At 39.3% G+C, this 21,735-nt stretch overlaps 1 protein-coding gene across 8 annotated transcripts in view; it reads right to left on the reverse strand.

Annotated features, from left to right (window-relative positions):
• The window catches only part of NRG1 (neuregulin 1), a 1,117,663-nt gene that overhangs the window by 168,592 nt on the left and 927,336 nt on the right, over window positions 1-21,735 (reverse strand). For all 8 annotated transcript variants that reach the window (XM_060653178.3, XM_060653177.3, XM_060653179.3 and 5 more), the window contains exons 2-3: window positions 10,782-10,959; window positions 203-324 (exon numbers count right to left, since the gene is read on the reverse strand). In XM_060653178.3, the coding sequence (XP_060509161.3) occupies window positions 203-324; window positions 10,782-10,959 (300 nt within the window). The remainder of the gene's footprint in view (window positions 1-202; window positions 325-10,781; window positions 10,960-21,735) is intronic.

The raw sequence follows: 21,735 nt of genomic DNA on the forward strand, positions 1-21,735 counted from the left end.
TGTATTTCAGGTTTATATCAAATTGGGGAATGAAGAATTTCATGGAAGACACACAAGATACTTGGAGGATATGGTTTTCCTTCCATGTTTTTTATTTGTTCACAGGAAGATTTAACATACAAGTTTATATTACAACTCTTACCACACATCTCGATCACTCCTCTTACAGACTGAGAAACAGGATGTAGTAGGTATCTCTTACCATTTGAATCCACAATGGTGATATTGGCAGAGGCACTATCATTTCCTAATTTGCTGGTCACTCTGCACATATATTCTCCAGAATCAGCCAGTGATGCTTTGTTAATGCGAAGTTCTGACTTCCTGTAAGATCAGAACAAAAGTGGTGTAAGTATATTTCACAGAAATACAGTGACCATCAAAATCTATTTCTCTGTAGTTTCGGGGTTCTCAAACTCCCCCTCCCCACTCTACAGGGACCATGGTAAAACACAACTTACTAATACATACATGTATGATGTGACCAAGAGTAAAAATGAGATATTATCACATTTAAGTTATACCATGAACATGACCTTAATTTTATCACCCAGATTAGTAATTTAAAGTAAGTCTTCTCTAATTTTTCTTTTTATTCCTTTACTGCCACCACTAAACACATCATGCCCCAGATATTTTTTTCAAACCAATTGGTAAATTTTCTTCCTTTCTATATCTAAATGTCATCCGCCACTAGGAAGATTAAAAAAGCGTAAAATCATTTACAAATCTGGTAAGGACAGACACTTAAGGAAGGCTAGAATAGATTAAAATCCTCTGCACTTTTCTCAGTAGTATCATTAGGAATTATGTTAATTTTGAATGAAGAGGATTTAGTACTTACAAAAGAAAGGGAATTTAAGATTTTCATTGCTAGGAGCACAGAAGGACACAAATCACTCTTAATATTGAAATAAATATACAACAACAGCACACACATTTATAAAACTGTATATAAATCAATATTCAGCACTCTTTCAGCCTGGGCAGCATTGTAATTTGCATCTGTCTGTGTTTTACTGTTGCATATAGCCAATAATTTAAGCAGTCTCCATGATTTAAAAACTCAGAACCACTGGGGTTGGTTGAGTTTACTAAAGACTTTTTATTTATTTATTTTTAATTTTTTAAATGTTTTATTTATTTTTGAGGGAGACAGATGGAATGTGAGTGGGAGAAGGACAGAGAGAGAGAGATGGAAACACAGAATCTGAAGTGGGCTCCAAGGTCTGAGCTGTCAGCATAGAGCCCAACGTGGGGCTTAGAACACACGGCCCACAAGATCATGACCTGAGCCAAAGTTGGAGGCTTAACCGACTGAGCCACCCAGGTGCCCCCACTAAAGGCTTTTTAAAGTCACACCTCAGACTGACTGCTTGGGCTCTTGGGATGATAACAGGGAGAGAAGACAGCAACTCAAAATTATATGCAAAGCTCGCATAAGTTACAACTTCCTAGTTTTATAGTGAAGTTTCTAGTTGTCTTGGCAGATAATATTATTACTAAAATTTGATCAATTGTCCTAATTAATGAAAACTGAATTCCTACGATTCTCCTCCAGTCTGTTGAACTGAACCACCCACCCAGTCCCATATGTAAGCCTTACGGCCTTCCATCATGGTGTTTCCCTTGTGCCATTTCTTCTTCTTAGAAAGGGGGTCCCATATTTGTACCCATCAAGATATAAGCTGACCTTTAGGGACCACCTCAAGTGCCAATTCTTTCATCAAAGCTTTCATGATCACGTAGCTGGTGCTGCTCTCTTCATTGTCTAAATTCTGATGGCCTTGAGTACCTCCTGGTCCTCACAGTTCTTTCAGTATATCTTATTTTTCAAGCTAGGACATATGCTTTGGAGGGGGAGTCCATAATTTAAACTTCCGGGTATCCTCAAAGTTCTATGAGGATATGCCACTGTTTTGTCCTTGGTGTATCCTCAAACATTACTGGATGAATGTGTGAACAAATGAAGAAAATATTTGGATGCTCCCACTTAAGCTCTCTCCAAGACCTAATGTTCCTAATGTTGGCTGCAGGAAAGGAGGCTGCAATATTAAGAGGGCGCAGCAGTGGGAGGAGGTCCAGACCAAGGCAGCAATGGTCAAACCAACATGTGGACTGAAAAATTGCTGCATTAGTTGTGACTTAGTACAATGTCAACAAGTAAACTTGAGAAAACAAAACAAAGTGTACTGTATTCAAATAAATTTGGAAAACATGGCATTAAACAAAAACAGGCTTTTTTTGTCTTGTTAATCCTACAGGAACTCTCCAAGTCTTTAATATGCTAATATACTCTGACTCTCCAAGAGGGGAACATATTTAGTGACTCTCAAACTTTTTTGAAGATGGAATCCTTGTCATCCACATGGCGTATCTCTTCACATTTCCTGAATACAATGGTCACAGAACAAAGTTGATAAGAAGGGGACCTAATATAATAACACCCTTGTTTACCCATGTAGTGGGGAGGACCACCAAGGGCCATTTATACAGCAATATTCACATATTAATCACACAGGTTCTCCACAGAAAAGTTTCCCTGAAATATATCCCTGTAAACCAAAACAGAACAATCTGAGGGCATGTATCTTGGCAAATCGATATTAAGATCTAGTAATAAACTATCACAACTTGTAAAATTATGAAAATACAATAATATTAGGACATTATCCCCATCAAGTTCTGCTAACTTTTAAGCCTGGTTTTGGAGTATTCAAATCTAGTGTTTTTCCTAATGAGTTATCAGCTATTTATACAACTTTGTCCATAAACACCAAGTTTCCTTTATGACAGACACCAATGAAGAATAGTGAGAAACGATGTAATAAACACTATAATAAGCTTGTTCAGCCCAAAGTAACATAACTAGCTGAAAGAATTTTCTATGGAACCACTAACAATAACTGATAGATAAATCATGAAGAATGTCAGGTTGAGGAATAATATCCTGGTTTTCAACACAGAAGAAAGAAAGAGTGGATTCCCGGGCACCTGGGTTGCTCATTTGGTTAACCATCCCACTTCAGCTCAGGTCTTGATCTCATGGTTTGTGGGTTTGAGCCCCTCATCGGGCTCTGTGCTGACGGCCTAGATGGCTCAGTTGGTTTAGCATCCGATTCTTGATTTCAGGTCTGGTCATGATCCCAGTGTCGTGGGATGGAGCCCTGTGTGGAGCTCTGCACTGAGCATGGAGCGTGCTTAAGATTCTCCGTCTCTGTCTCTGTCTCTCTCTCTCTCCCTCTGCCCCTCCTCCCCACTCGTGCCCTATTTCTTTCTCTCTAAAATAAAAAAAATTAAAACATAAAATAAGAAAATGGTAACTTTTCTTGTTCAGCCCCTAAATTCTAAATTATCACAATAACATCCCAAGAATATACAACACTCTGAGATACAATGATTCCAAGAACACCCCTTCTTTCCTATTTACGTAAGTTAAGGAGGAGTCCTTAATGATATGTGAGGAGTTCCTTCTCGGCCCTGTGCCATTAACATTTTTACTAACGAACTGGATCAAACTATAAGAAACATGGTAATCAAATTTACAATTAAATTGCCTTGAAGGGTTAGTTCTTAAAAATCTTCCTAATAGACCTACACAGTGTTTCCTGGAATATTATTCCAAGTAATGTAATAAATTTTATGCTTGAAAAAGAGAAAGAATAAGAAAAAAAGAAAAAGAAAAATTTTCTATGCTCAAATAAATACTGCATTGAACAAAGTTAAATAGATTTCTTTACAACAGTACCTCTTAGTGGTTTTTATGCAAATATGTGCTATGAATTTCCAAGGCAAGGGTGACATGTGGCTAAGGTATCCTTTCCATAGAGAACCCGCTGGGAATTCTAGGACTGAACATCAATCGGCCCAGAGCAAGGTTCAGTTTAATCAAGACAAACATAACAAATACATTCCAGCTCAAAAATCAGTAGCAAAATACAGGCTTGGAGAGATGTGCCTTGACAATAATATATACAGAAAAAAGGATTTCAATTAGCCATGAATTTAACATTATTCCATTTTAAACAACTACTAAAAAAAGAAATAAGAAAAAAGAAACATACACTGTTGGGCCATATTAATATTAAAACAGCATAAATCAAACTGGATAAAAGTCTCAATACACTGCTCACAGGCGGGATCACATCTAGAATATTTAATTATGTTTTGAAGTGGCATTTGATGAAAAATATCAATAACTAGAGGACTTTAGAAGAGGTTGATCAGCGTTGAATAGAGCTTACAAATCTTATCACTAGAGAAGATTCTGTTAAAGAAACAGAGGTCCTACTGGCAGGCACCTATGAACATGATATGGATAGCTTTGTAAACACATTTCATGGTCACCTGGAAAAGAAAACTATCTGGGGAGGCTCTTGTGGAATTATGTCTTACAGGAAAAAGAAGGCATATTTTGAGTGTAAGGAAGAATTTTTGAACATTCAAAAATGGGGAGGGTGTCTTTCTCTTTGGAAAGATTCAAGTCTGGATAACCACCTGTCAAGAATATCTCTATGCAGAGAAAAGATTAAATTAGATCAGTGGTTTCAAGTATTTTGAAAAAAAAAATCCTGTTTTAAAGTGAAAGCTTAAAACAGAGCCTTATATTCAAAGCTATCATGAAGAGACAAAGATGTTCAGGTCAAAGTGGCTGGCAGCCCATTTTCAATCTGAAGATTCTTCAGGGACACGATGGGAAAAACATTTATCCAGATGATCATTAAGATCCTTTTGAATTCCAGTGATACATTGAACTATGAGAGTCTTCAATCGTTAGGTCCTAGAGTAAGGAACAGGAAGCAGGAAGAGAGTAGAAATAGAAAATCCTTTCTTGAAAATTATATATTGCAATGATTTGGGGATTTGATAAGTATGGTTACAACAGTTTTGTTTTACTCTCTTTAATAGGCTACCGTATGCTCTCCATAGGAAGGAAGTTAACTTGGAAAAAGGGTGACTTCCCTTCCAATCATAAAATGAACCTTTTGCTCTTTAATCAACGAGTTATCCAGAAATCTGGGAGGGGTTGATGTTTTAGTGGATTTTCACTTTCTAAAAGTATTAAAAGAATTAACTCATGTAAAGTGTTTAAATGCACTCCCAATAAATGTTAACTCTTATTACAGTCACATTCTATATTCCTGCAATATTTAGACTTCTTATGAGCATACATTACTTTTGGATTAAGAAAAACAATACTATGTAAAAATAAAGTAATACAGACTGATTTAAAGACAGAAGTTCTAAATATTAATTTCTCTTTTTTTAATATCAAAATGCAAACTCTGTTCTTTCAGTAAGTACTTACTGACAAAATGGGCCCAAGGTTCCAATAACTACTATCTCCTTTTTCTTAGTTGGCTTGATTCTTCCACCATAGTTTATAGGCCAAGGCAACTTTAATGCATATGGGAATATCTCATCAGTTGATAGAATTCCATTCCTCTGATCTCTAAGGAATCCTCTATGAACTCTGTGAGTGTGTGTGTATGCGAGTATGTGAGTGTGCTTGTGTGTGTGTGTGTGTGTGTGTGTGTGTTCAACACAGTTTCAGACACTGTTGACCTGTCAATAAAGAGAAGGATACAGAGCAGGGAGAAGCAGCTATCATATACAGTACTAGGGACTGCACCAAATGCCTCACATAAACCCTATGAAATGGGCACTGACTATTCCCATTTACACCTAAGGAATTTGAGATTTCCTTATAATATAAAATTAAAATGAGCTGCAAGAACTGTTCAGCTGATAAAAGAAAGGGATGCATATGAACGTTTTCTATTATACAGTCAAAGACCCGCAACAATTGTCAACAGAAGAAAGCATTCTTTTAAAACTTTTGCAGAAATCTGACCAAACCAATTAGATCCAATTTTAAACAAAAGTAAAATACATGAGAGTGGAAAAGAAGAGCTGAGGAAACACTATGGGCATCCAAAGGAGCATGCCACACACACATGACAGGAAGTCGGCCTTTCACGAGGCTAACGTAGAACAGATATTTCAATGAGGCCAGTCTGACAGCCTCAAATATGAATCTGTCACACTCCAAGCTCTTTAACCAGTCTTCTTGGCCAAAACTATCCACCCGGCAGAGGAAACAGAACAAAAGGATAAGCAGACACATAACACTAGGGCATTTTCCATTTTTTAAAAATTGGTTCCACCCGTTGCTTCGCCAAATAAAATAAACAGCCTCAAATGTAAATTCGAAATCGTAGGAAGAACATGTAAGAATGTATGTCATTAGTAGGAGCAGGACAGAAGGGCGATAAGACTTTACAAAATAATGGAGATTGCTTATTGCTGTGATGTCTTTTCCTAACGCTAAGGGATTAAAGGGAAATTCTGGCTGCAATGTACCATCTAGATTCTGTGAAAAAGAAAACCTAGACTAAGGATTGGAAAAGAGTCAACATTTTTCTTAAAATAAAGACAATCCCAATGAAATCCTAAATCTCACACTACAATTCACCTCTGCTTGGTTGATCAAAGCCGAAGATAAAGTTTGAGTAACCAAGTAACCAAGGCAAAACGTTAACAATTTGAATATGTAGGTGAAACTGAAAAATTAAGAGTGTTTTTTTATGAAAGACCATCACCCAATGCCTAAGCATGTCTCCAGCCCTGTGTTGTGGCTTCACTATATGTAGAAAAATCACCAGTAACTGAAAAGACAGCAGGCATAGAGTCAGACCTAGTTCAAATCCAAGCTTGAGCATTCATTAACATTGGACATACAGCAAGAAACTAAACTTCCCTCATCTTAGGACATTCATTTTTTTTAAAAATGGGTATAACAATAATAGTATCCATTCTCAGGCGCTTAGGTGGCTTGGCCTGTTAAGCATCCAACTCTCGATTTCAGTTCAGGTCATGATCTGACAGTTTGTGGGATCCAGCCCCGCATGGGGCTCTGCGCTGACAACACGGAGCCTGTTTGGGATTCTCTCTCTCCGTCTCTCTCTGCCCCTCCCCCCAATAAATAAGTAAACATTTTTTCAAAATCGTATCCATTCTCTTATACGTATAGGACAAGTTGAAATAATAGGGCACCTTGCAAATGTTAATTAAATTTAGATTGAGTTTGGTTCTTTAGCCTTAAAAAAAAGTTGACAACACTAATGGCCCACTTTACACAAAGTGTCTTATTTTTGGAAGATCAAATATGTTAAAATGTTTCGCCAAGAGTAATTTACAGTCACATAACCTGAATAAAACGCATTTTCTTCCATTTAATTCTTTCCAGCAAGGCTATTGTTTAAAAGAAGTAATTTCTGAATATTGGCCTTTCTGGTATAATGGGATTTTATTAACATGTAGACAGTACTCTTAGCTGTCTGGACCTATGAAGCCAACATGAAAATGCTTTTCTGAATACTGATGACTCTTTTATATGTCATCCAAGCCATGCAACAAATTACCTCTTTAAGCATATACATACTGTTTTCACCTTATCTACTCAACTTCATTTGCTTCTCCCCAGGCATCCTTAGACTAAATACTCGCAGTCTGAAGATGCTTTGTTCTATTCCCTCAATCTCTTCTCCCTCCCCTCCTCCTCTCCTTCTTTCTTGGAAGCCTCCCCTGTCCCTGCCTGGGTCCCCTTGCACTTCTTGCTATGACACCCAATGACTATCGCTACTGTAGAAGTTAAGATGGAATATTTTAACTGTTCAGCAACTCTCTCCCCTCTAGACCACCTGCCTCTTAAGAACAGGGAGCATGTCCTCCATGTCTGGGTACCTGGCGTCTAGCCCAGGGTCTGACACACAGCATCTTGTCCCATAAAGGACTGAATTCCCATCGACTCGCCCACTGGCCTCTCTACTGTCCTATAAACAGAACTTGCGGGACGCCTGGGTGGCTGAGTTGATTAAATATCTGACTTTGGCTCAGGTCATGATCTCATGGTTCATGAGTTTGAGCCCTGCATCAGAGTCCACTTTGGATCCTCTGTCTCCCTTGCTGTCTGCCTCTCCCCCACTCTCTGCCCCTCCCCTGCACACACTCTCTGTCTCTCTCAAAAATAAATAAACATTAAAAAAAATTAAAAACAAAACAAACAAAAACCCAGAACTTGCTACTGACTACCGTTCTGCTCCTTCTCTATAACTTCCCATCTCACCCTACCCACCCAGCCAGAGGGGATTTTCTCCCTTCAGCAGACAAATCCACCTCTTCGTGGCTACTCCTATAGCTCTCGGGGTCTCTCCCTCTTCCCAAGCTCAGTATCAGGAACCTACAATTTAGCACCAGGCTTTACTGTATGTATGATGGGCTAGATCATTCATCAGGGGTATTTTCCCTAATTAAATCTTGACTTAGAGTAGAATTTACCTTAATATAAATAATAATTTTCTAAAAGGTCACTATTTGCAAACGGATGGGCTGCTTGAAAATCCTGAAGTTCCCCAGCCCTAAGAGTGCTTTAGCATACGACCTCGGAAACCACCATGCTTTCAGATAAGGCTGAACTCCAGAATCCCTATATGATCTGTGACCCCCCTGAGTGCAGAGATAACGCCCCATGCTGCTCCCATTTCCTCCCATTCCCAGCATAAAGCCTTCCGTGGGCACCTAAATATTACTGATATCATTTGACAGCCATGTGGAAAGAAATGAGACATTCTCCTGCATGTGAAGATAACTTAGTTTCTTACAAATGTGTCTAATTGATGAAAAACAAAGCAGACTTCAAAATCCAGTATCTAAAAGTTTTTTTTTTTTCTTGTTACACTTGTCAAAGCATCATAGTTATTTTTTTTCAGTTCACTTGCTCTTCCTCCTCCCCTCCCCACATGCACACAGGTTATTACACCTGTATGCTTTCCATTTTTAAAAGAAGGAGTAAGGCATTAAAGGGACCCAAGGAACAGATCTGTGTTCCGGCGTAGTTTCTTACTCGTTGTATGACTCAAGGCCAGGCAGAACATTTTTGTTTTCCATCTAAATTTCTTAATATGCAAAATTAGTCACCATGTACAGTTCAACTTCCCCTACTACCTATGGGAATGTTGCAATAAGTAATATTATGTAAAAAAAAAAAAAAAACCCAAAAAACAAAAAAACCACACCATGTCACTTTACAGAGTTAGTTTTTATATCTTTGGAGAAGCATCTGTTGCAAATGCAATCCCTACTCTTTTGTCCAAGTCAAGAGATCCTGCTGACACACTAAACAAGGAGACTAAGCAGTGTAGTTAATAAAGCCAGGGAAACTAGGGGGAAAATTCACTGATTATGGTTATTAGAGCAATTAAACACTTTGGGAAGATTAAATTAAATTTCCATTATAATCACTTTGTTTACTCTTGCTTCATGACTGTGTGACAATTCTTTGGTAGGTGTTCTAGAAAATCAAAGTACAGGAGGAGACTCTTTTGTTGTTGTTACCAGTATCACATCTGGTATGTCACTGGAATCTGCAGAAGCATGAGCAAAGAAAATGTGATCTTTGGGGCACCTGGGTGGCTCAGTCAGTTAAGCGTCCAACTTTGGCTCAGGTCACGATCTCACGATTCGTGGGTTCAAGCCCCGCATCGGGCTCTGTGCTGACAGCTCAGAGCCTGGAGCCTGCTTCAGGTTCTGTCTCTCCCTCTCTCTCTGCCCCTTCCCCACTTGCAATCTGTCTCTCTCTCTCTCTCTCTCTCTCAAAAATAAACATTAAAAAAAAATTTTTTAAAGATTAAAAAAAGAAAATGTGATCTCTGAGTTTGGAAGTGCTATCACATAGGTCACACTGATTAAAGGACTATTTGCAAGCAAAACTCTCACATACTTATCTCTTCCTTAATTTCAAAATGTAGTTTGATGTTAGAAGAGAATCTCTTAACTAAGGAGGTAAATAAAAATGAGGAGAATAGGAATAATAAAGGAGCATCGTTTTAGACTAGGTATAAACCCCCCTCCAAGAGGTTATAGGAATCACAAGAAGCCTTTGCAAATGTAGACCTCCACAAGGAAGGTGGGATGATTTAAGATTCTTGCTAAGATGCTCTGATGTTTTAATCTGCTACAGTGGGTGATGTAGTTTCACAGAATTGTCAGTTAAAAAAACTTATTGGGGGGAGGTGCCTGGGTGGCTCATCAGTTGAGCATCCAACGCTCGGTTTCGGCTTAGGTCATAATCTCATGGTCCGTGGGTTCAGGCCCCGAGTCGGGCTCTGTGCCGGCAGCATGGAGCCTGCTTGGGATTCCCTCTCTCTCTGCCCTTCTCCCACGCGTGCTCACTCTCTCTCTCTCAAAAATAATAAATAAACTTAAAAAAAACCTTATTAGGTAGAGCTGTATGTATTAACCTCTTAACTTGAAAATAGTTGAAATTCGAGTGACCGCATTCTCTTTCCATAAATCTAGGTATTTATTCAGCTTTATCACGAAGTTGGGATGTTGATTGTAGAAGGCACTGTACTCTCAACAGCATTCGTCTTATTTTGAAGAAGTCGAATTTTAAGATCTAACATATTCCAATTACAGCAGCTACCACTACCACTAAAGCTACTTCCTTCCTTCTCCTTCCTATCCCCCTCCACGCCCTACAGTTCTCTCCCCACCCATTTTCTTTCCTCATCCAGAAGCCGCAAGAATCAAAATTTCAAATTCCTTTCTATATAGTAACGCAATTTCTGGCCACCATAGAATGAAAAACCTTTTTTATTTACTATAGATCATGCTTTTTGATAGTAAATTTATTTATTGGGGCTGAGAATAATTTTTATTCCATTTTATAGCATTCCATTGCTAGACACTGCCTCTGCTATTATATGCATGATACTTACCCTGGCTTTTTTTGTATCTTGATGTTCTGTGGTTTGTTCTTTCGGTTTAATTCGTTCCCATTCTTGAACCACTTGAACTTGAGAGAAGAGTATTCGGAACTGGTCTCACACCGAAGCACTAGTTTAGAGCCTGCAACAGACTCCTGGCTTCTCATCTCTTTCAACCGGGGAGGCAAAGCTAAAAAACAAAAGAGAAGGAAAAAAATTTTGATCATCTTCTAAAGAGAAACATATTAATTTTAGGTGAGCTGGATCAAGACACCATTCCCAAATGTTTTACTATCTGAGAGAGAAAGACAGAAAGGGGGGAAAAATGAGTCAACCAAAATGGATCTCAGCTTGGAGAAAAATAAAATGCCCAAATATAAAATACACTTGGGGCAGGGGAGAGCGAGGGGAACCTAGACTGTAAAGTATTCTAAATGGTCAATTCCTCAATCTTTACATTTTTCTGATGCCATTAAAAATCCTGAACAGTGGTCATTTCAAAAAGACAAAAAACTATGCTAGAGGAGAATACGCAGCTAGGCCATTATGACTAATATTATTATTTTAAATTCCAGTATAGTTAACATACAGTGTTATATTAGTTTCATGTGTACTATATACAGGCCATTATTTTGAAAGTACGTTCACATCTCAGATCACAAATAATCTTCATCACGGCTCTGTAAATACGTACAGCAGGCATCATACCCATTTTTTAAATGGGGAAGTTTAATTTCAGAGACGGGTAAGTGACTGACTTGTCCACGGTTACAATGTTTCTGGAGAGTCAGAGTTAGACGATGCTATCATCAGAGGTGACCACAGAACAAAGAGAACTCGTAACTCTTAACGACGTTCCCTTCTTCAAGAAAGAAATTCTTTAGCGACATCACTTTTTTTATTGGGCCTCAGGCTGGTGTCCACGCAATGAATGACCATTCCAGATGACAACCATACTCAGATCAAATTGTCAGTTTGATTGGCTTTAGCTCTTCTAAATCTTCTCAACAGAGACTGGAAGTACTTAAGCTGTGCATTACCTGGTAGAATACCTTAAGCACCTATATACCAGTCTTATTTTAAGCAAGACAGCTTAAAAGAGTATCTATTCTCCACAGAAATATTTATGGATAAAATGTTATACTCTCTGAGATTTGCTTCAAAATAAAATGGTGGCAGGGAATGGATCGGCATAAAAATGAAACAAATTTCCCAAGAAGTTGGTCCATCATTGTAGAAGTCAAGCAACAATTCAATATAGTAGGCCTGTTTTTTTCATAATAAAAGTGGGGTTTTTTTTTAAATAAAAGCATAATGAGTGGACCTTCCTCTGCACATGCTTCACTTAATAATCAACATCACAGAATTTAAGCTCTCAACACTGTTTCCGCTGAGTCTCAGAGAAGCCAATTACGAAGCCCACTTCTGCTCTGGTTCAGGTATTAACTTAAAACCCCAGCAAATAAGACTGGTCTCCCTGATTCAGGGCATAATGATTCACTGGGTGTGGTGACCAGGACACCAAGGACAGCCATCAGAGCCATATTAGACACAACCAGGAAACCAAGTTCCCTTCCTACTCAGGGTTTGATTGTTTTTCTACATTTCTGCCCTTAACCAAGTAAATCAAATGTCAGGAATAAGCATAGGAAGGTTCCTACTAATTATAGCAAAAACCATTTGAATGCTGTGATTTCTTAGCAGTGCTCCTAAAAATCACGTCCCCTTTTTATTTATTTGGAGCCTAGGAGATGTCGTGGAGAAGTTGGCACTTAATGTGGAGACACAGCGGCAAGGTAGAAAACTCATGTCAGCTGTTCTTAGCCTTTGATACCTGATTATTTTGTCTGGTTCTTATTTTCTGACAGCTTGAGAATAAGATTTACTCTAAACAGGTTTTACAGGAGTCTTCCTTTTTAAGCTGGGGTTCATGCATCTCTGTTTTGGAGGTTTTTAAAGACAGACTAAATTCTCATCTCTCTGGAATAGTGTCTGTATGTTCTTATTAACTCTTTAAGGCATCTTCAATTTTTGTTAAGCCCAGTGAAGGGTGTTAAAAAAAACAAATCTGCTGTAGCTAAATGGCACCAAAGAAACTGGTTTACACGTATTAAGAAAAATAAATCGTCTCACTATTTTATGTATAAACTAAAATAACTAGCTTGACATTTTTTTGGTTTTCACTGAGTTTTACATTTAACTTGGCATGCCACCCAGACTCTCAAGGTTTAGTCCGTTGCCTTTAAGCAAAATGTTTTCACTGAAATATTCCAGATATCCTTAACTCCCAATAAGCACCAGGTCCCGTCACCCCACAGCTCTAGACAATTGCTTATCAATATAACCGGAAGAGAAATGTACTAGACTTTATGCTCTTGAGTTTGACTAAACAATTTTTCATAAAATCATGTGCATCTTTTTCCTTTTCTCTCATTCCCTTTCTCTCTCCCCACCTCTTCTTCCCCTCCTGTTCGTCTATCAATCAATCTCTTGGTTTCAAATGTGAGAGAACAAATCAGACAAATTCAAAATGGAGGGATATTCTGCAAAACAGCTGGTCTAGGCTTCAGAAGTGTCAGTGTCACGAATGACAAAAGAAGACCGACCATGAGAACCGATGCAAATTCAAAAACATGACAAGTAAATGCAATGTGCAGCTGTCACTGAATCCCGTGTCGTGGAAAACACTCTGAAAGATAGTAATGGGACTACCTGGGAAATACAAATCCGATATCGTATCAACATGAAATTTCTGTGATCACGCATTGTGGTTACACAGAAGGTCCTTGTTCTTAGGTGGTATCTGCTGAAGAACTGGGGGTGAAATGTCACGATGCCTACAACTAAATCTCAACCGATTCAGCAAGTAAGGAAATACACACTTGCATGTGCACATAAACACACTCACAAAGAAAGAAAAAAAAAAGGAATCTTGGTTTCTCTTTGTTTTCCTGCCTCATTCACCTGGTCTTTCTGTAGTTCAATGAAAGGCTCAGGATTTCATTACGTTTCAATGCCTTGGCTAAGTTTGCCTTCATGAAGGAGATTCTTGGGAAGATTTGAGTTTTAATGTACAAGTCTATCTCCTAAAATGATATCCTCCATTCAAATTCTGTGAGTGAGACAGCCCTGAAATCCTCAGATGGCTCAACCTCATATCCATGACTTTGGGGCTCCAATCTTGCTAGGTCCTTCGGTGCAAGGAAAACAATCACTCATCTGGAATGTCAACATTTATCCTTTCTTTTGGGGTTTCATGTGCAAAGATGTACACATCTGTTGTCTTTAAGAGATAATCTGTGATGTGGGGCACCTGTGTGGCTCAGTCGGTTGAGCGTCCGACTTCGACTCATGTCATGATCTCGCAGTCCGTGAGTTCGAGCTCCGCGTCAGGCGGAGCTGACAGCTCAGAGTCTGGAACCTGTTTCAGATTGTGTGTCTCCCTCTCTCTCTGACCCTCCCCCATTCATGCTCTGTCTCTCTCTGTCTCAAAAATAAATAAACGTTAAAAAAAATTTTTTTTAAAAAGAGATGATCTGTGATGTAGTGCTGCAGAGACCTTCAGATTAGAAGGTCTTTCTTAGCTGAAATATCCACTCCTTTACCTGACCCTGTGTATAAACATTTCTTAATGATTCAGGTTTCTGGTATACCTCTATCGACTAGCCTGAGTTTCTCCCTCTTGCACACAGTTTCAAGTACGTCAGAAGTGCAGAAGTTCCCAGCTATTCTAATTTTGCAACCTTCAAAGTTTACTTGCAGTAATGGCGCCTTCTGTATCCTTCAGGGTAACAACCTAGGACATGAGGACATTCGCCTTTCAGGGAAGAGCTCTTTCAAGGAGTTAACTCAAAATCCCCCAGAGCGTAAATGGAGAAACACACCTGTACAGCAACAACACACCTACACAACCGCATCCTTGGTCCATGGGTGTTCTCTTGTCAGGGGTATCTTCCCCGTAAGTGCCATACAAACTTCCTCACTCATTCTTGGCGGAGCCCAAATTCAAGGGTCCTGAAGGCTTGGCAACAACATAAACTCTTCTCTGTCTTCTTACATAACCACACTAATGGAACAGCCCTGGATATTTCACAGACTCCTAACAAAAATGCAAGCGAATACTGAGCACATATGGTTTGTGCAGTTTTTCCCATCTATCCCTAATGAAATAGTTTTCAAGACATTTTCTTTTATTAGATTATAAAATAATAACTATATTTTAATGGAATACATTTTACTCTGTATGTTTCCCAGTCAATGGTTTACTCACATGAAATAATCTTGTTTATTTCATTAACAAAAATCTACTCCACCAAGTACTTTCTAGTACTCAGATGTAACTTTATAAGGCCAGGGGTCACTTCTAAACTGGGAGAGCAATTTTTTAACGATGTACTTGGATTTCAAAACTTGCAAAAAACATGTTAGTTGCCTCTCAGTCCCTGGCTAAGAGTAAATGGTCCGTTAACTAAAAATTGCTTGAAGGCAAAACAATGCTAAGTTAATGCTTTGGATGTAGTAAGTGTTCTGAGAATCTCTGACATGATTTAATTGTATTTGGTCTGCCACAGTTCAAAATTTCACTCTCAGTGTGTTTCTGGACAGGCAGGAGTTCCACACCCTGAAACAATCTAATGATAGAGCAAGTTCTAGACAGCCTTTGCCAACATCTATTTCAAACTTGCTTGACATTAATATGAATGCATCTACACCCTTAGAAATGTATCAACAGAGACAGACAGTAAAGTGCAAAAGAGAACAGCCTTTAAAAACAGAAACTCAAAAACCCTCAGAGCAATGCCACACACTTTACAGGCATTTCTTTTTACTGGCTTTCAGGGTTTTACAGGCTTTTAAAAGATCACAAACACACTCTTCTGACTCTAACTCAACGCAAGCCGTCTGTTTTTGCACTTGTGTTTCTTATTTGATATGTCTTGCAACGTAGAAAAGAATTGTGGTGGTAATCCCCAAATCTTCATCTTACATCGTGACCACACAAAAATTTAGGGCAATATATTCATTTATTCCAACAATTTAATGTGTGAATGAATATCTATGCTAAAGGTGAAATAGGTGAAAAGAACCGTTCATCTAAATGATCCTCTTGTTTCGATCTACTGCGCACATATTTTTAAAATACATTCAGTGCCGTTATATCGAATATTGCCCTGTATTGTTAGAACGGGAAACAAATTTTAGCACGTGTACGGAACCAAGATACGCTGAGGGCATGTGACACTAGATAAGCCGCTGTTTCTGTTTTTTGATGGAGCTGCCAATGCAGAGTTAACTCCTATCACTCCTCTCCACGTTTAACCGCGCAGTTCATCTGAACAGCTTCAACACACTGAACAAATTAAACAGGAAACCTGCAAAATATTATCAAATAACAGTGAGCTTTCAGCTGCGATCCCAGAGAAATCTTCCCTACACACCACCTTTTAAAAGCCTGACATCACACACGTGCAGATCGCACGGTGAAAATTGGTTGTGAGTTAATGAAAGCCACACGAATATCATCAATCAGTCCTCGAAGTAGAAGGATGTCCCTTTTTTGTAGTCAGGTTAGAGGTGAATAACTTACTGCAAAAGCCTCCAAAATTCCTTTCCCGATCATATTTCTCCCTCGTTGAACTACCTTACGGAGAAGATTACGGTCAGGCACAGAGTGGATAAAGTTTATGCTTTGCCATCTGGTCTTCTGAGCTGGGCTCACAGATTTAAGCTTAGAAGGGAAAGTGTGTCTTATCAGGTTAAAATTTGTAAATATAGCTGTGTAAAAGGCAGCAAGTTCTGGTGGCAATGACTCCTAGGATTACAACCACTGCTGCTGATGCACTGAGTGATCTTAGGGGAAGAACCACCCAAGAAGGTCACCATTTGCCACCGCCTATGGGGACTCCGTGCTCGCACTGGCCCATGCTCCAGCTGAATCAGCCTTCAGAAAGACTGTTCCTGACTCTGGTTAACTAGAGTCCCCTGGGAGCTAAAATGGGCTTGCTATCCGTCCCTGTGTATTCAGCAAAGATATCTGGAGGATGAGACAGAACACGTGGGTGCTTTCATGTGAGAAGAAGTCACCATAAAATTCAGGGTTTTATTACAAATCATTCACAAGCTGACTCCATATCATTGGCACAAACCGAACCTACCCAATAAACACCTGGGGATTTTGCTTCAAACTACAGTTAAGATAACTGGACTCCAGAAATACCATTGTAGCAGGGTCCGTGTCCAACTCCTTAAATGCGCAAGGGTGTGCACGTGCACTACCGAATAATACCATTGAGCACACTGAATAATCCTCATCACAAATGCGTGGGGCGTGTCATTACACAGCATGAAACAATACAATTGGGGGCCATATTTCAACATCTTGCTTCTAATATTCACAATGGTGGTATCTGTACCCCCAAACTTGGCTTCTCACTAGTGTTCACTGTGATCTCCCAAGCATATCAGTTTCGTTGGTGGGGACTTTTCCACATGGATGTGCTCAAAGTATCACCTCTCACAGTTAACTGTCACAAGTGATGGATAATGGTATGATTCTTTTAAATGCCCCATTTGAGGGCACGAGCCCCAATCAGCCCCGTCAAAATGTTTGCTTATGCTAAGATCACAGAAAATGATAATTACATTGTCCATCTGAATACCACACCCATCAGGCTGCACTGAAAAAAAGCACATGTACAGAAAGAGGGCCATTTAAGGAATTTATCCCTACCAAATGAAAGGACAGGTAAGAGTAGTTATTAGTAGGGGGCCACAGTCCCTAGTCAAAGGATTAGGCTATTGAGGTGTGCGCGCACGTGCACGCGCGTGTGTGTGTCCATTTTGCTTGGCACTGCAATCAAACATCCAAATGTCTAAATTTATTAGACGGAAGATACACAAGATCTTAGGGGCCTAACACCAAGCAGGACCTCAAGTGCTTGCTAAGGGGTAAGGAGGATGAAGGATCTAGAAGATGCTGAGAAAGTAGAGACCCAGGTCCAAAAGTTATTCCAGAGGCCTCACCTACCTTCTCAAAAGACTTTTTATTGTCCGGAATGGAAGGGCCCCGCGACATTAGTTTTTGTGTGAATGCATTCCACTGGGTTAGGACTCCTCTGTTCTCTGCCACGTGATGCCAAGGAAAAGGAAATGTTACATCTAACTGGAAAACTATCAAATAAGTAGTAGTCTCTGCTTTGAAATGTTCATGTTCTCCTATATTTCTCTTATCTGGTCATCACTGTTTGAGCGGTCTCTGCTTGAACTCTGCCTCGGCGAGGATCCTGGTCATTGTAACCATGTCCCTTCCTGTGACACTCAGTGTCCTATACAGGAGTCTCCCCAGAGGCCAGGTGTTTATCCACTTCAGCAAGAAAGGCACACGCATTTAAATATTATCTCCTCCACCTTCCAATCAAAGTTGATTGTCTTCACTGATTGACCCCAATCTACAAGGTCTAAGCTTTCTCCCTTAACTATTAAGTGTGCTTTTTCATTGATGGCCAACACATATCCCCACATTTATCATTTCTCTGCAACAGTTCTAGTATGTATTTCATATAAGGAGGGTAACTGTTTCATTTTGCAAGTGTGGATATAGGGAGTTATACTGGAACTTGACATTGCCCGATGTCACAAGGCTAACAAGATGTACACCAGGATTTAAACCTGGGACTTTTCTGTCCAACAGGGTGCTTCGACACAGCTTGAGGTGGAGGCGGGAAAGGGGAAGAGGAGAGTAGACTAAAAATGGGATTGATTATTCCATTCCATCATAGCCACTATGGTAATTTTCTGTTTCTCATAATAAGCTATATAAACCAGATCACCTCTCCACGTGTGTCTGTGAGAGATTTACAACATTGCAAAATCCTACAGGGGAAAATAAGTGCAGATTTATTAGGTAAGAGAATTTTTCAGCCTGAAAATTGATATTATGCTTGTTGAAATTAGCAATCTTCCTCCTTTATACAGTTCTGTGAGTTCTTTGCCCAGTATTTCATAACTTGAGGGCCAAAAATAAAATTATAAAACTACCATAAGAGTGTTCCAAAAGCCTATGAGATGAATTTAGAATCTGGCCCTCTTTGGGGCGCCTGGGTGGTTCAGTCTGTTGAGTATCCAACTCTTGATTTCAGCTCAGGTCACGATCTTGCAGCTTGTGAGTTCGAGGCCTATATCAGTCTCTGTGCTGACAGTGCGGAGCCTACTTGGGATTCTCTCTCTCGCTCTCTCTCTCTGACTCTCCCCCCACTCTCTCTCTCTCTCTGTCTCAAAATAAATAAATAAACATTAAAATAAAGAAGAAGGCCCTCTTAGTACTTTCAACAATAAACTCCTTTAGAGTAATGACCGCTAACACTTGTTGAGTACCTACTATGTGCCAGGCAGGCTCTGCTCTAAGAACTTTATGTCCACTCTTTTAAGTTTTATTACAACTCCAGGAGATAGATACGTTTTACTATCATTATTCCCAATTTACGGGCGAGGAAACAGAAACAGAGAGGTAGAGTAACTTCCCATAGTCACACAGCTGGTATATTGCAGCACCCATATCTGGACCCCAGAAGTCTGACTCCAGTGTTTCTGCCCTTAATTACTAGGCGATAAACAATTATTTGCTATGTTGTTGATGTTCATAGTTCAAGTGTCAAATTTAATTTATGGATATATTAATAGTGACCATAGTTTCCTGATTAAATCTGGGAGGGCAGCACGTGACAAATCATTTCTACACACACTCCAAGTACAAAAAGCGTGTGCGACAGAAAGTAGATACGGAAATTACTGAGTTTTCTAAGCAACTATGACGGTTTCTGGGGAAACACAACCAGACAGAACACTTGAAATTGGCATACCAGAACAATTTTTTTTGAACTGTGTGACTGTCATCTGTCAAATGCCACGAAAGTAAACCGTGCTCCGTGTCACTCCCAGGTTGCCCGAAACTCAATAGCCCTTGTGTGAGAACACAGCAATAAGAGGGTCGTAACAGATTAGTGCTGTTCTTTCAAGGTGTCAAGGCAACGCATCGTGACAACGGATGCTGGAGTAAATCACAGCACAGTTGTGGGCAGCTTACGGTAAGCGTTCACCAGGCCTGCCTAATTAAAGCTGTTCCCAGTGCTGCCCGCAATTAGAGGAGAACCTCACTCAATGGACACAAGAGAAGAGGTCCCACAAGCTTCATCTAAGGCCATCAATACACAGGGTTAAAATGGATCCATTACAGTTTGACCTAACTGATGGGCAGCAAATTTCATTTGACATCAGTTTGTAAATTTGATCTTTTCTGTTGTCAAAAAGCAAGGCTTTTTCCTTCATTTGTTATACGTATCTGCCCTACTCTGCCCCAACGTGTCACTTCAAAACAGAGAAATGGAGAAACATCTAGTTACTGAAAATCTGATATTGTATTTATTTATTTTCTTACTGGAATGAGGTTTCTCTCTTCCGGTGCTAAAGTAAAGTTAGCACATTAGCATGACCTTGATGTGTTAACATTTATCTTCATAACCCTTATTTCTTTGTTCAAATTAAATTACAATCATTTAATTGTTACCACTAAACTTCTCTTTTTCATTTGAAAAAAGGAATTTATGTAGATAGATGTTCTAAACTAGAGAAAATTCCCAGGTAAAATGAGTTAGCACTTGATTATAATTAATTTCAAACAGTGACAACTATGTGAAAACTTTCCAGTATGGCATAAAATATGGGCATAAAACCTAAAGCATCGCTTATGAGCAAAGTCCTTTACTGATCTACCAGTGTTAGTTCCCCATGACCTATTTTTCACATAGCCATTTCAAATTTATTCCTTCTGTGAAGAAGAAAAAAATTTAGCAGCCCTAATCATAAAATAAATGCATCCTTCCAGGATGTTGAAAATCTATTTCTTTGCTATGTAGGCAGGTCAACTTTCCCGGCAACCACAGGTTTCTAATTTTTCCTTTTTATTCACAGACAACTTATTAAACTGAATGACCCTGAAAGGTACATGCCAGGATTGAATGGAACCTTCCTGACTCGCTGAGGCCCACCAGATCAAAGTTAATTTTCTCTCTGCTCTGTTTACTACAGTTTTTATATAACCAGTCTTGCATCCATTCTTACGCAGGGCCCACGTTTGACTTTCCGAGGATCTTTAAAGCTTGAGTAGCTCTTTGCATTTTTAAGCAGGTCCACAGACAAGCTAACAATTGAATCCTTATCATTTTACTTCTACCCCACAGGAAAGACCAGGGAAGACAATTTTCTTATCTTCAGGTTCCCAGGGTCATGAATTTGTTGAAGAGGTGGAAAGTAACCACAGTCAAATTAAACAGACTGTTTGGAGTGAGAAAATCTGTACTGTGTTACATCATCACCGATCATCTAAAGCAATCTCATTTTGTCACCTATCTTGCAGAGCTCCAAGGCTGGGATGCTTTCCTGTACAGTCCTCACAAATCAAACTGTAAGATTAGAGCCCAAGTAGTCTGGTTTCTGACAACATACACATGTGCGCACACACACATGAAGACATGATTCACAGCTTCCCTTATTTTATATAAAAAACAAATTCATTAAACCATCTTTTGAAAATAAAAGTGAGCTGCTTCCCACCCATTCTGAGATAATCCCTTGGTTCCTAAATTGTAGTCACGTTTTCTCAGCACAAAGATTCACAAACACTACACAAAAGGAACTTAAATGAAGTTTTACCTAACATGTCAACACATAGCTTTCATTTCCTCCATAACGACTGACAAACCACTAGAAATGCCTTTCGTTTGTTGTTATTTACAAAGAAGTCTAATTAGATTCTTTGCTAATAGTTTCTAGTCTACGAATTTAAATCCCCAACTCCACGCAAAACATCCTGCACTTCTCCCTCTAGCTTTTGGGAATCTCTATTAAGGATAAGAATGGGGAGTCAGCAAACCCGGGGTCCAGCGCTTATTTGGTCTATGGGATTAGGGAA

This window comes from Panthera onca, chromosome B1 (assembly GCF_046562875.1).
Source record: "Panthera onca isolate mPanOnc1 chromosome B1, mPanOnc1 haplotype 2, whole genome shotgun sequence".
Lineage (NCBI taxonomy): Eukaryota > Metazoa > Chordata > Mammalia > Carnivora > Felidae > Panthera > Panthera onca.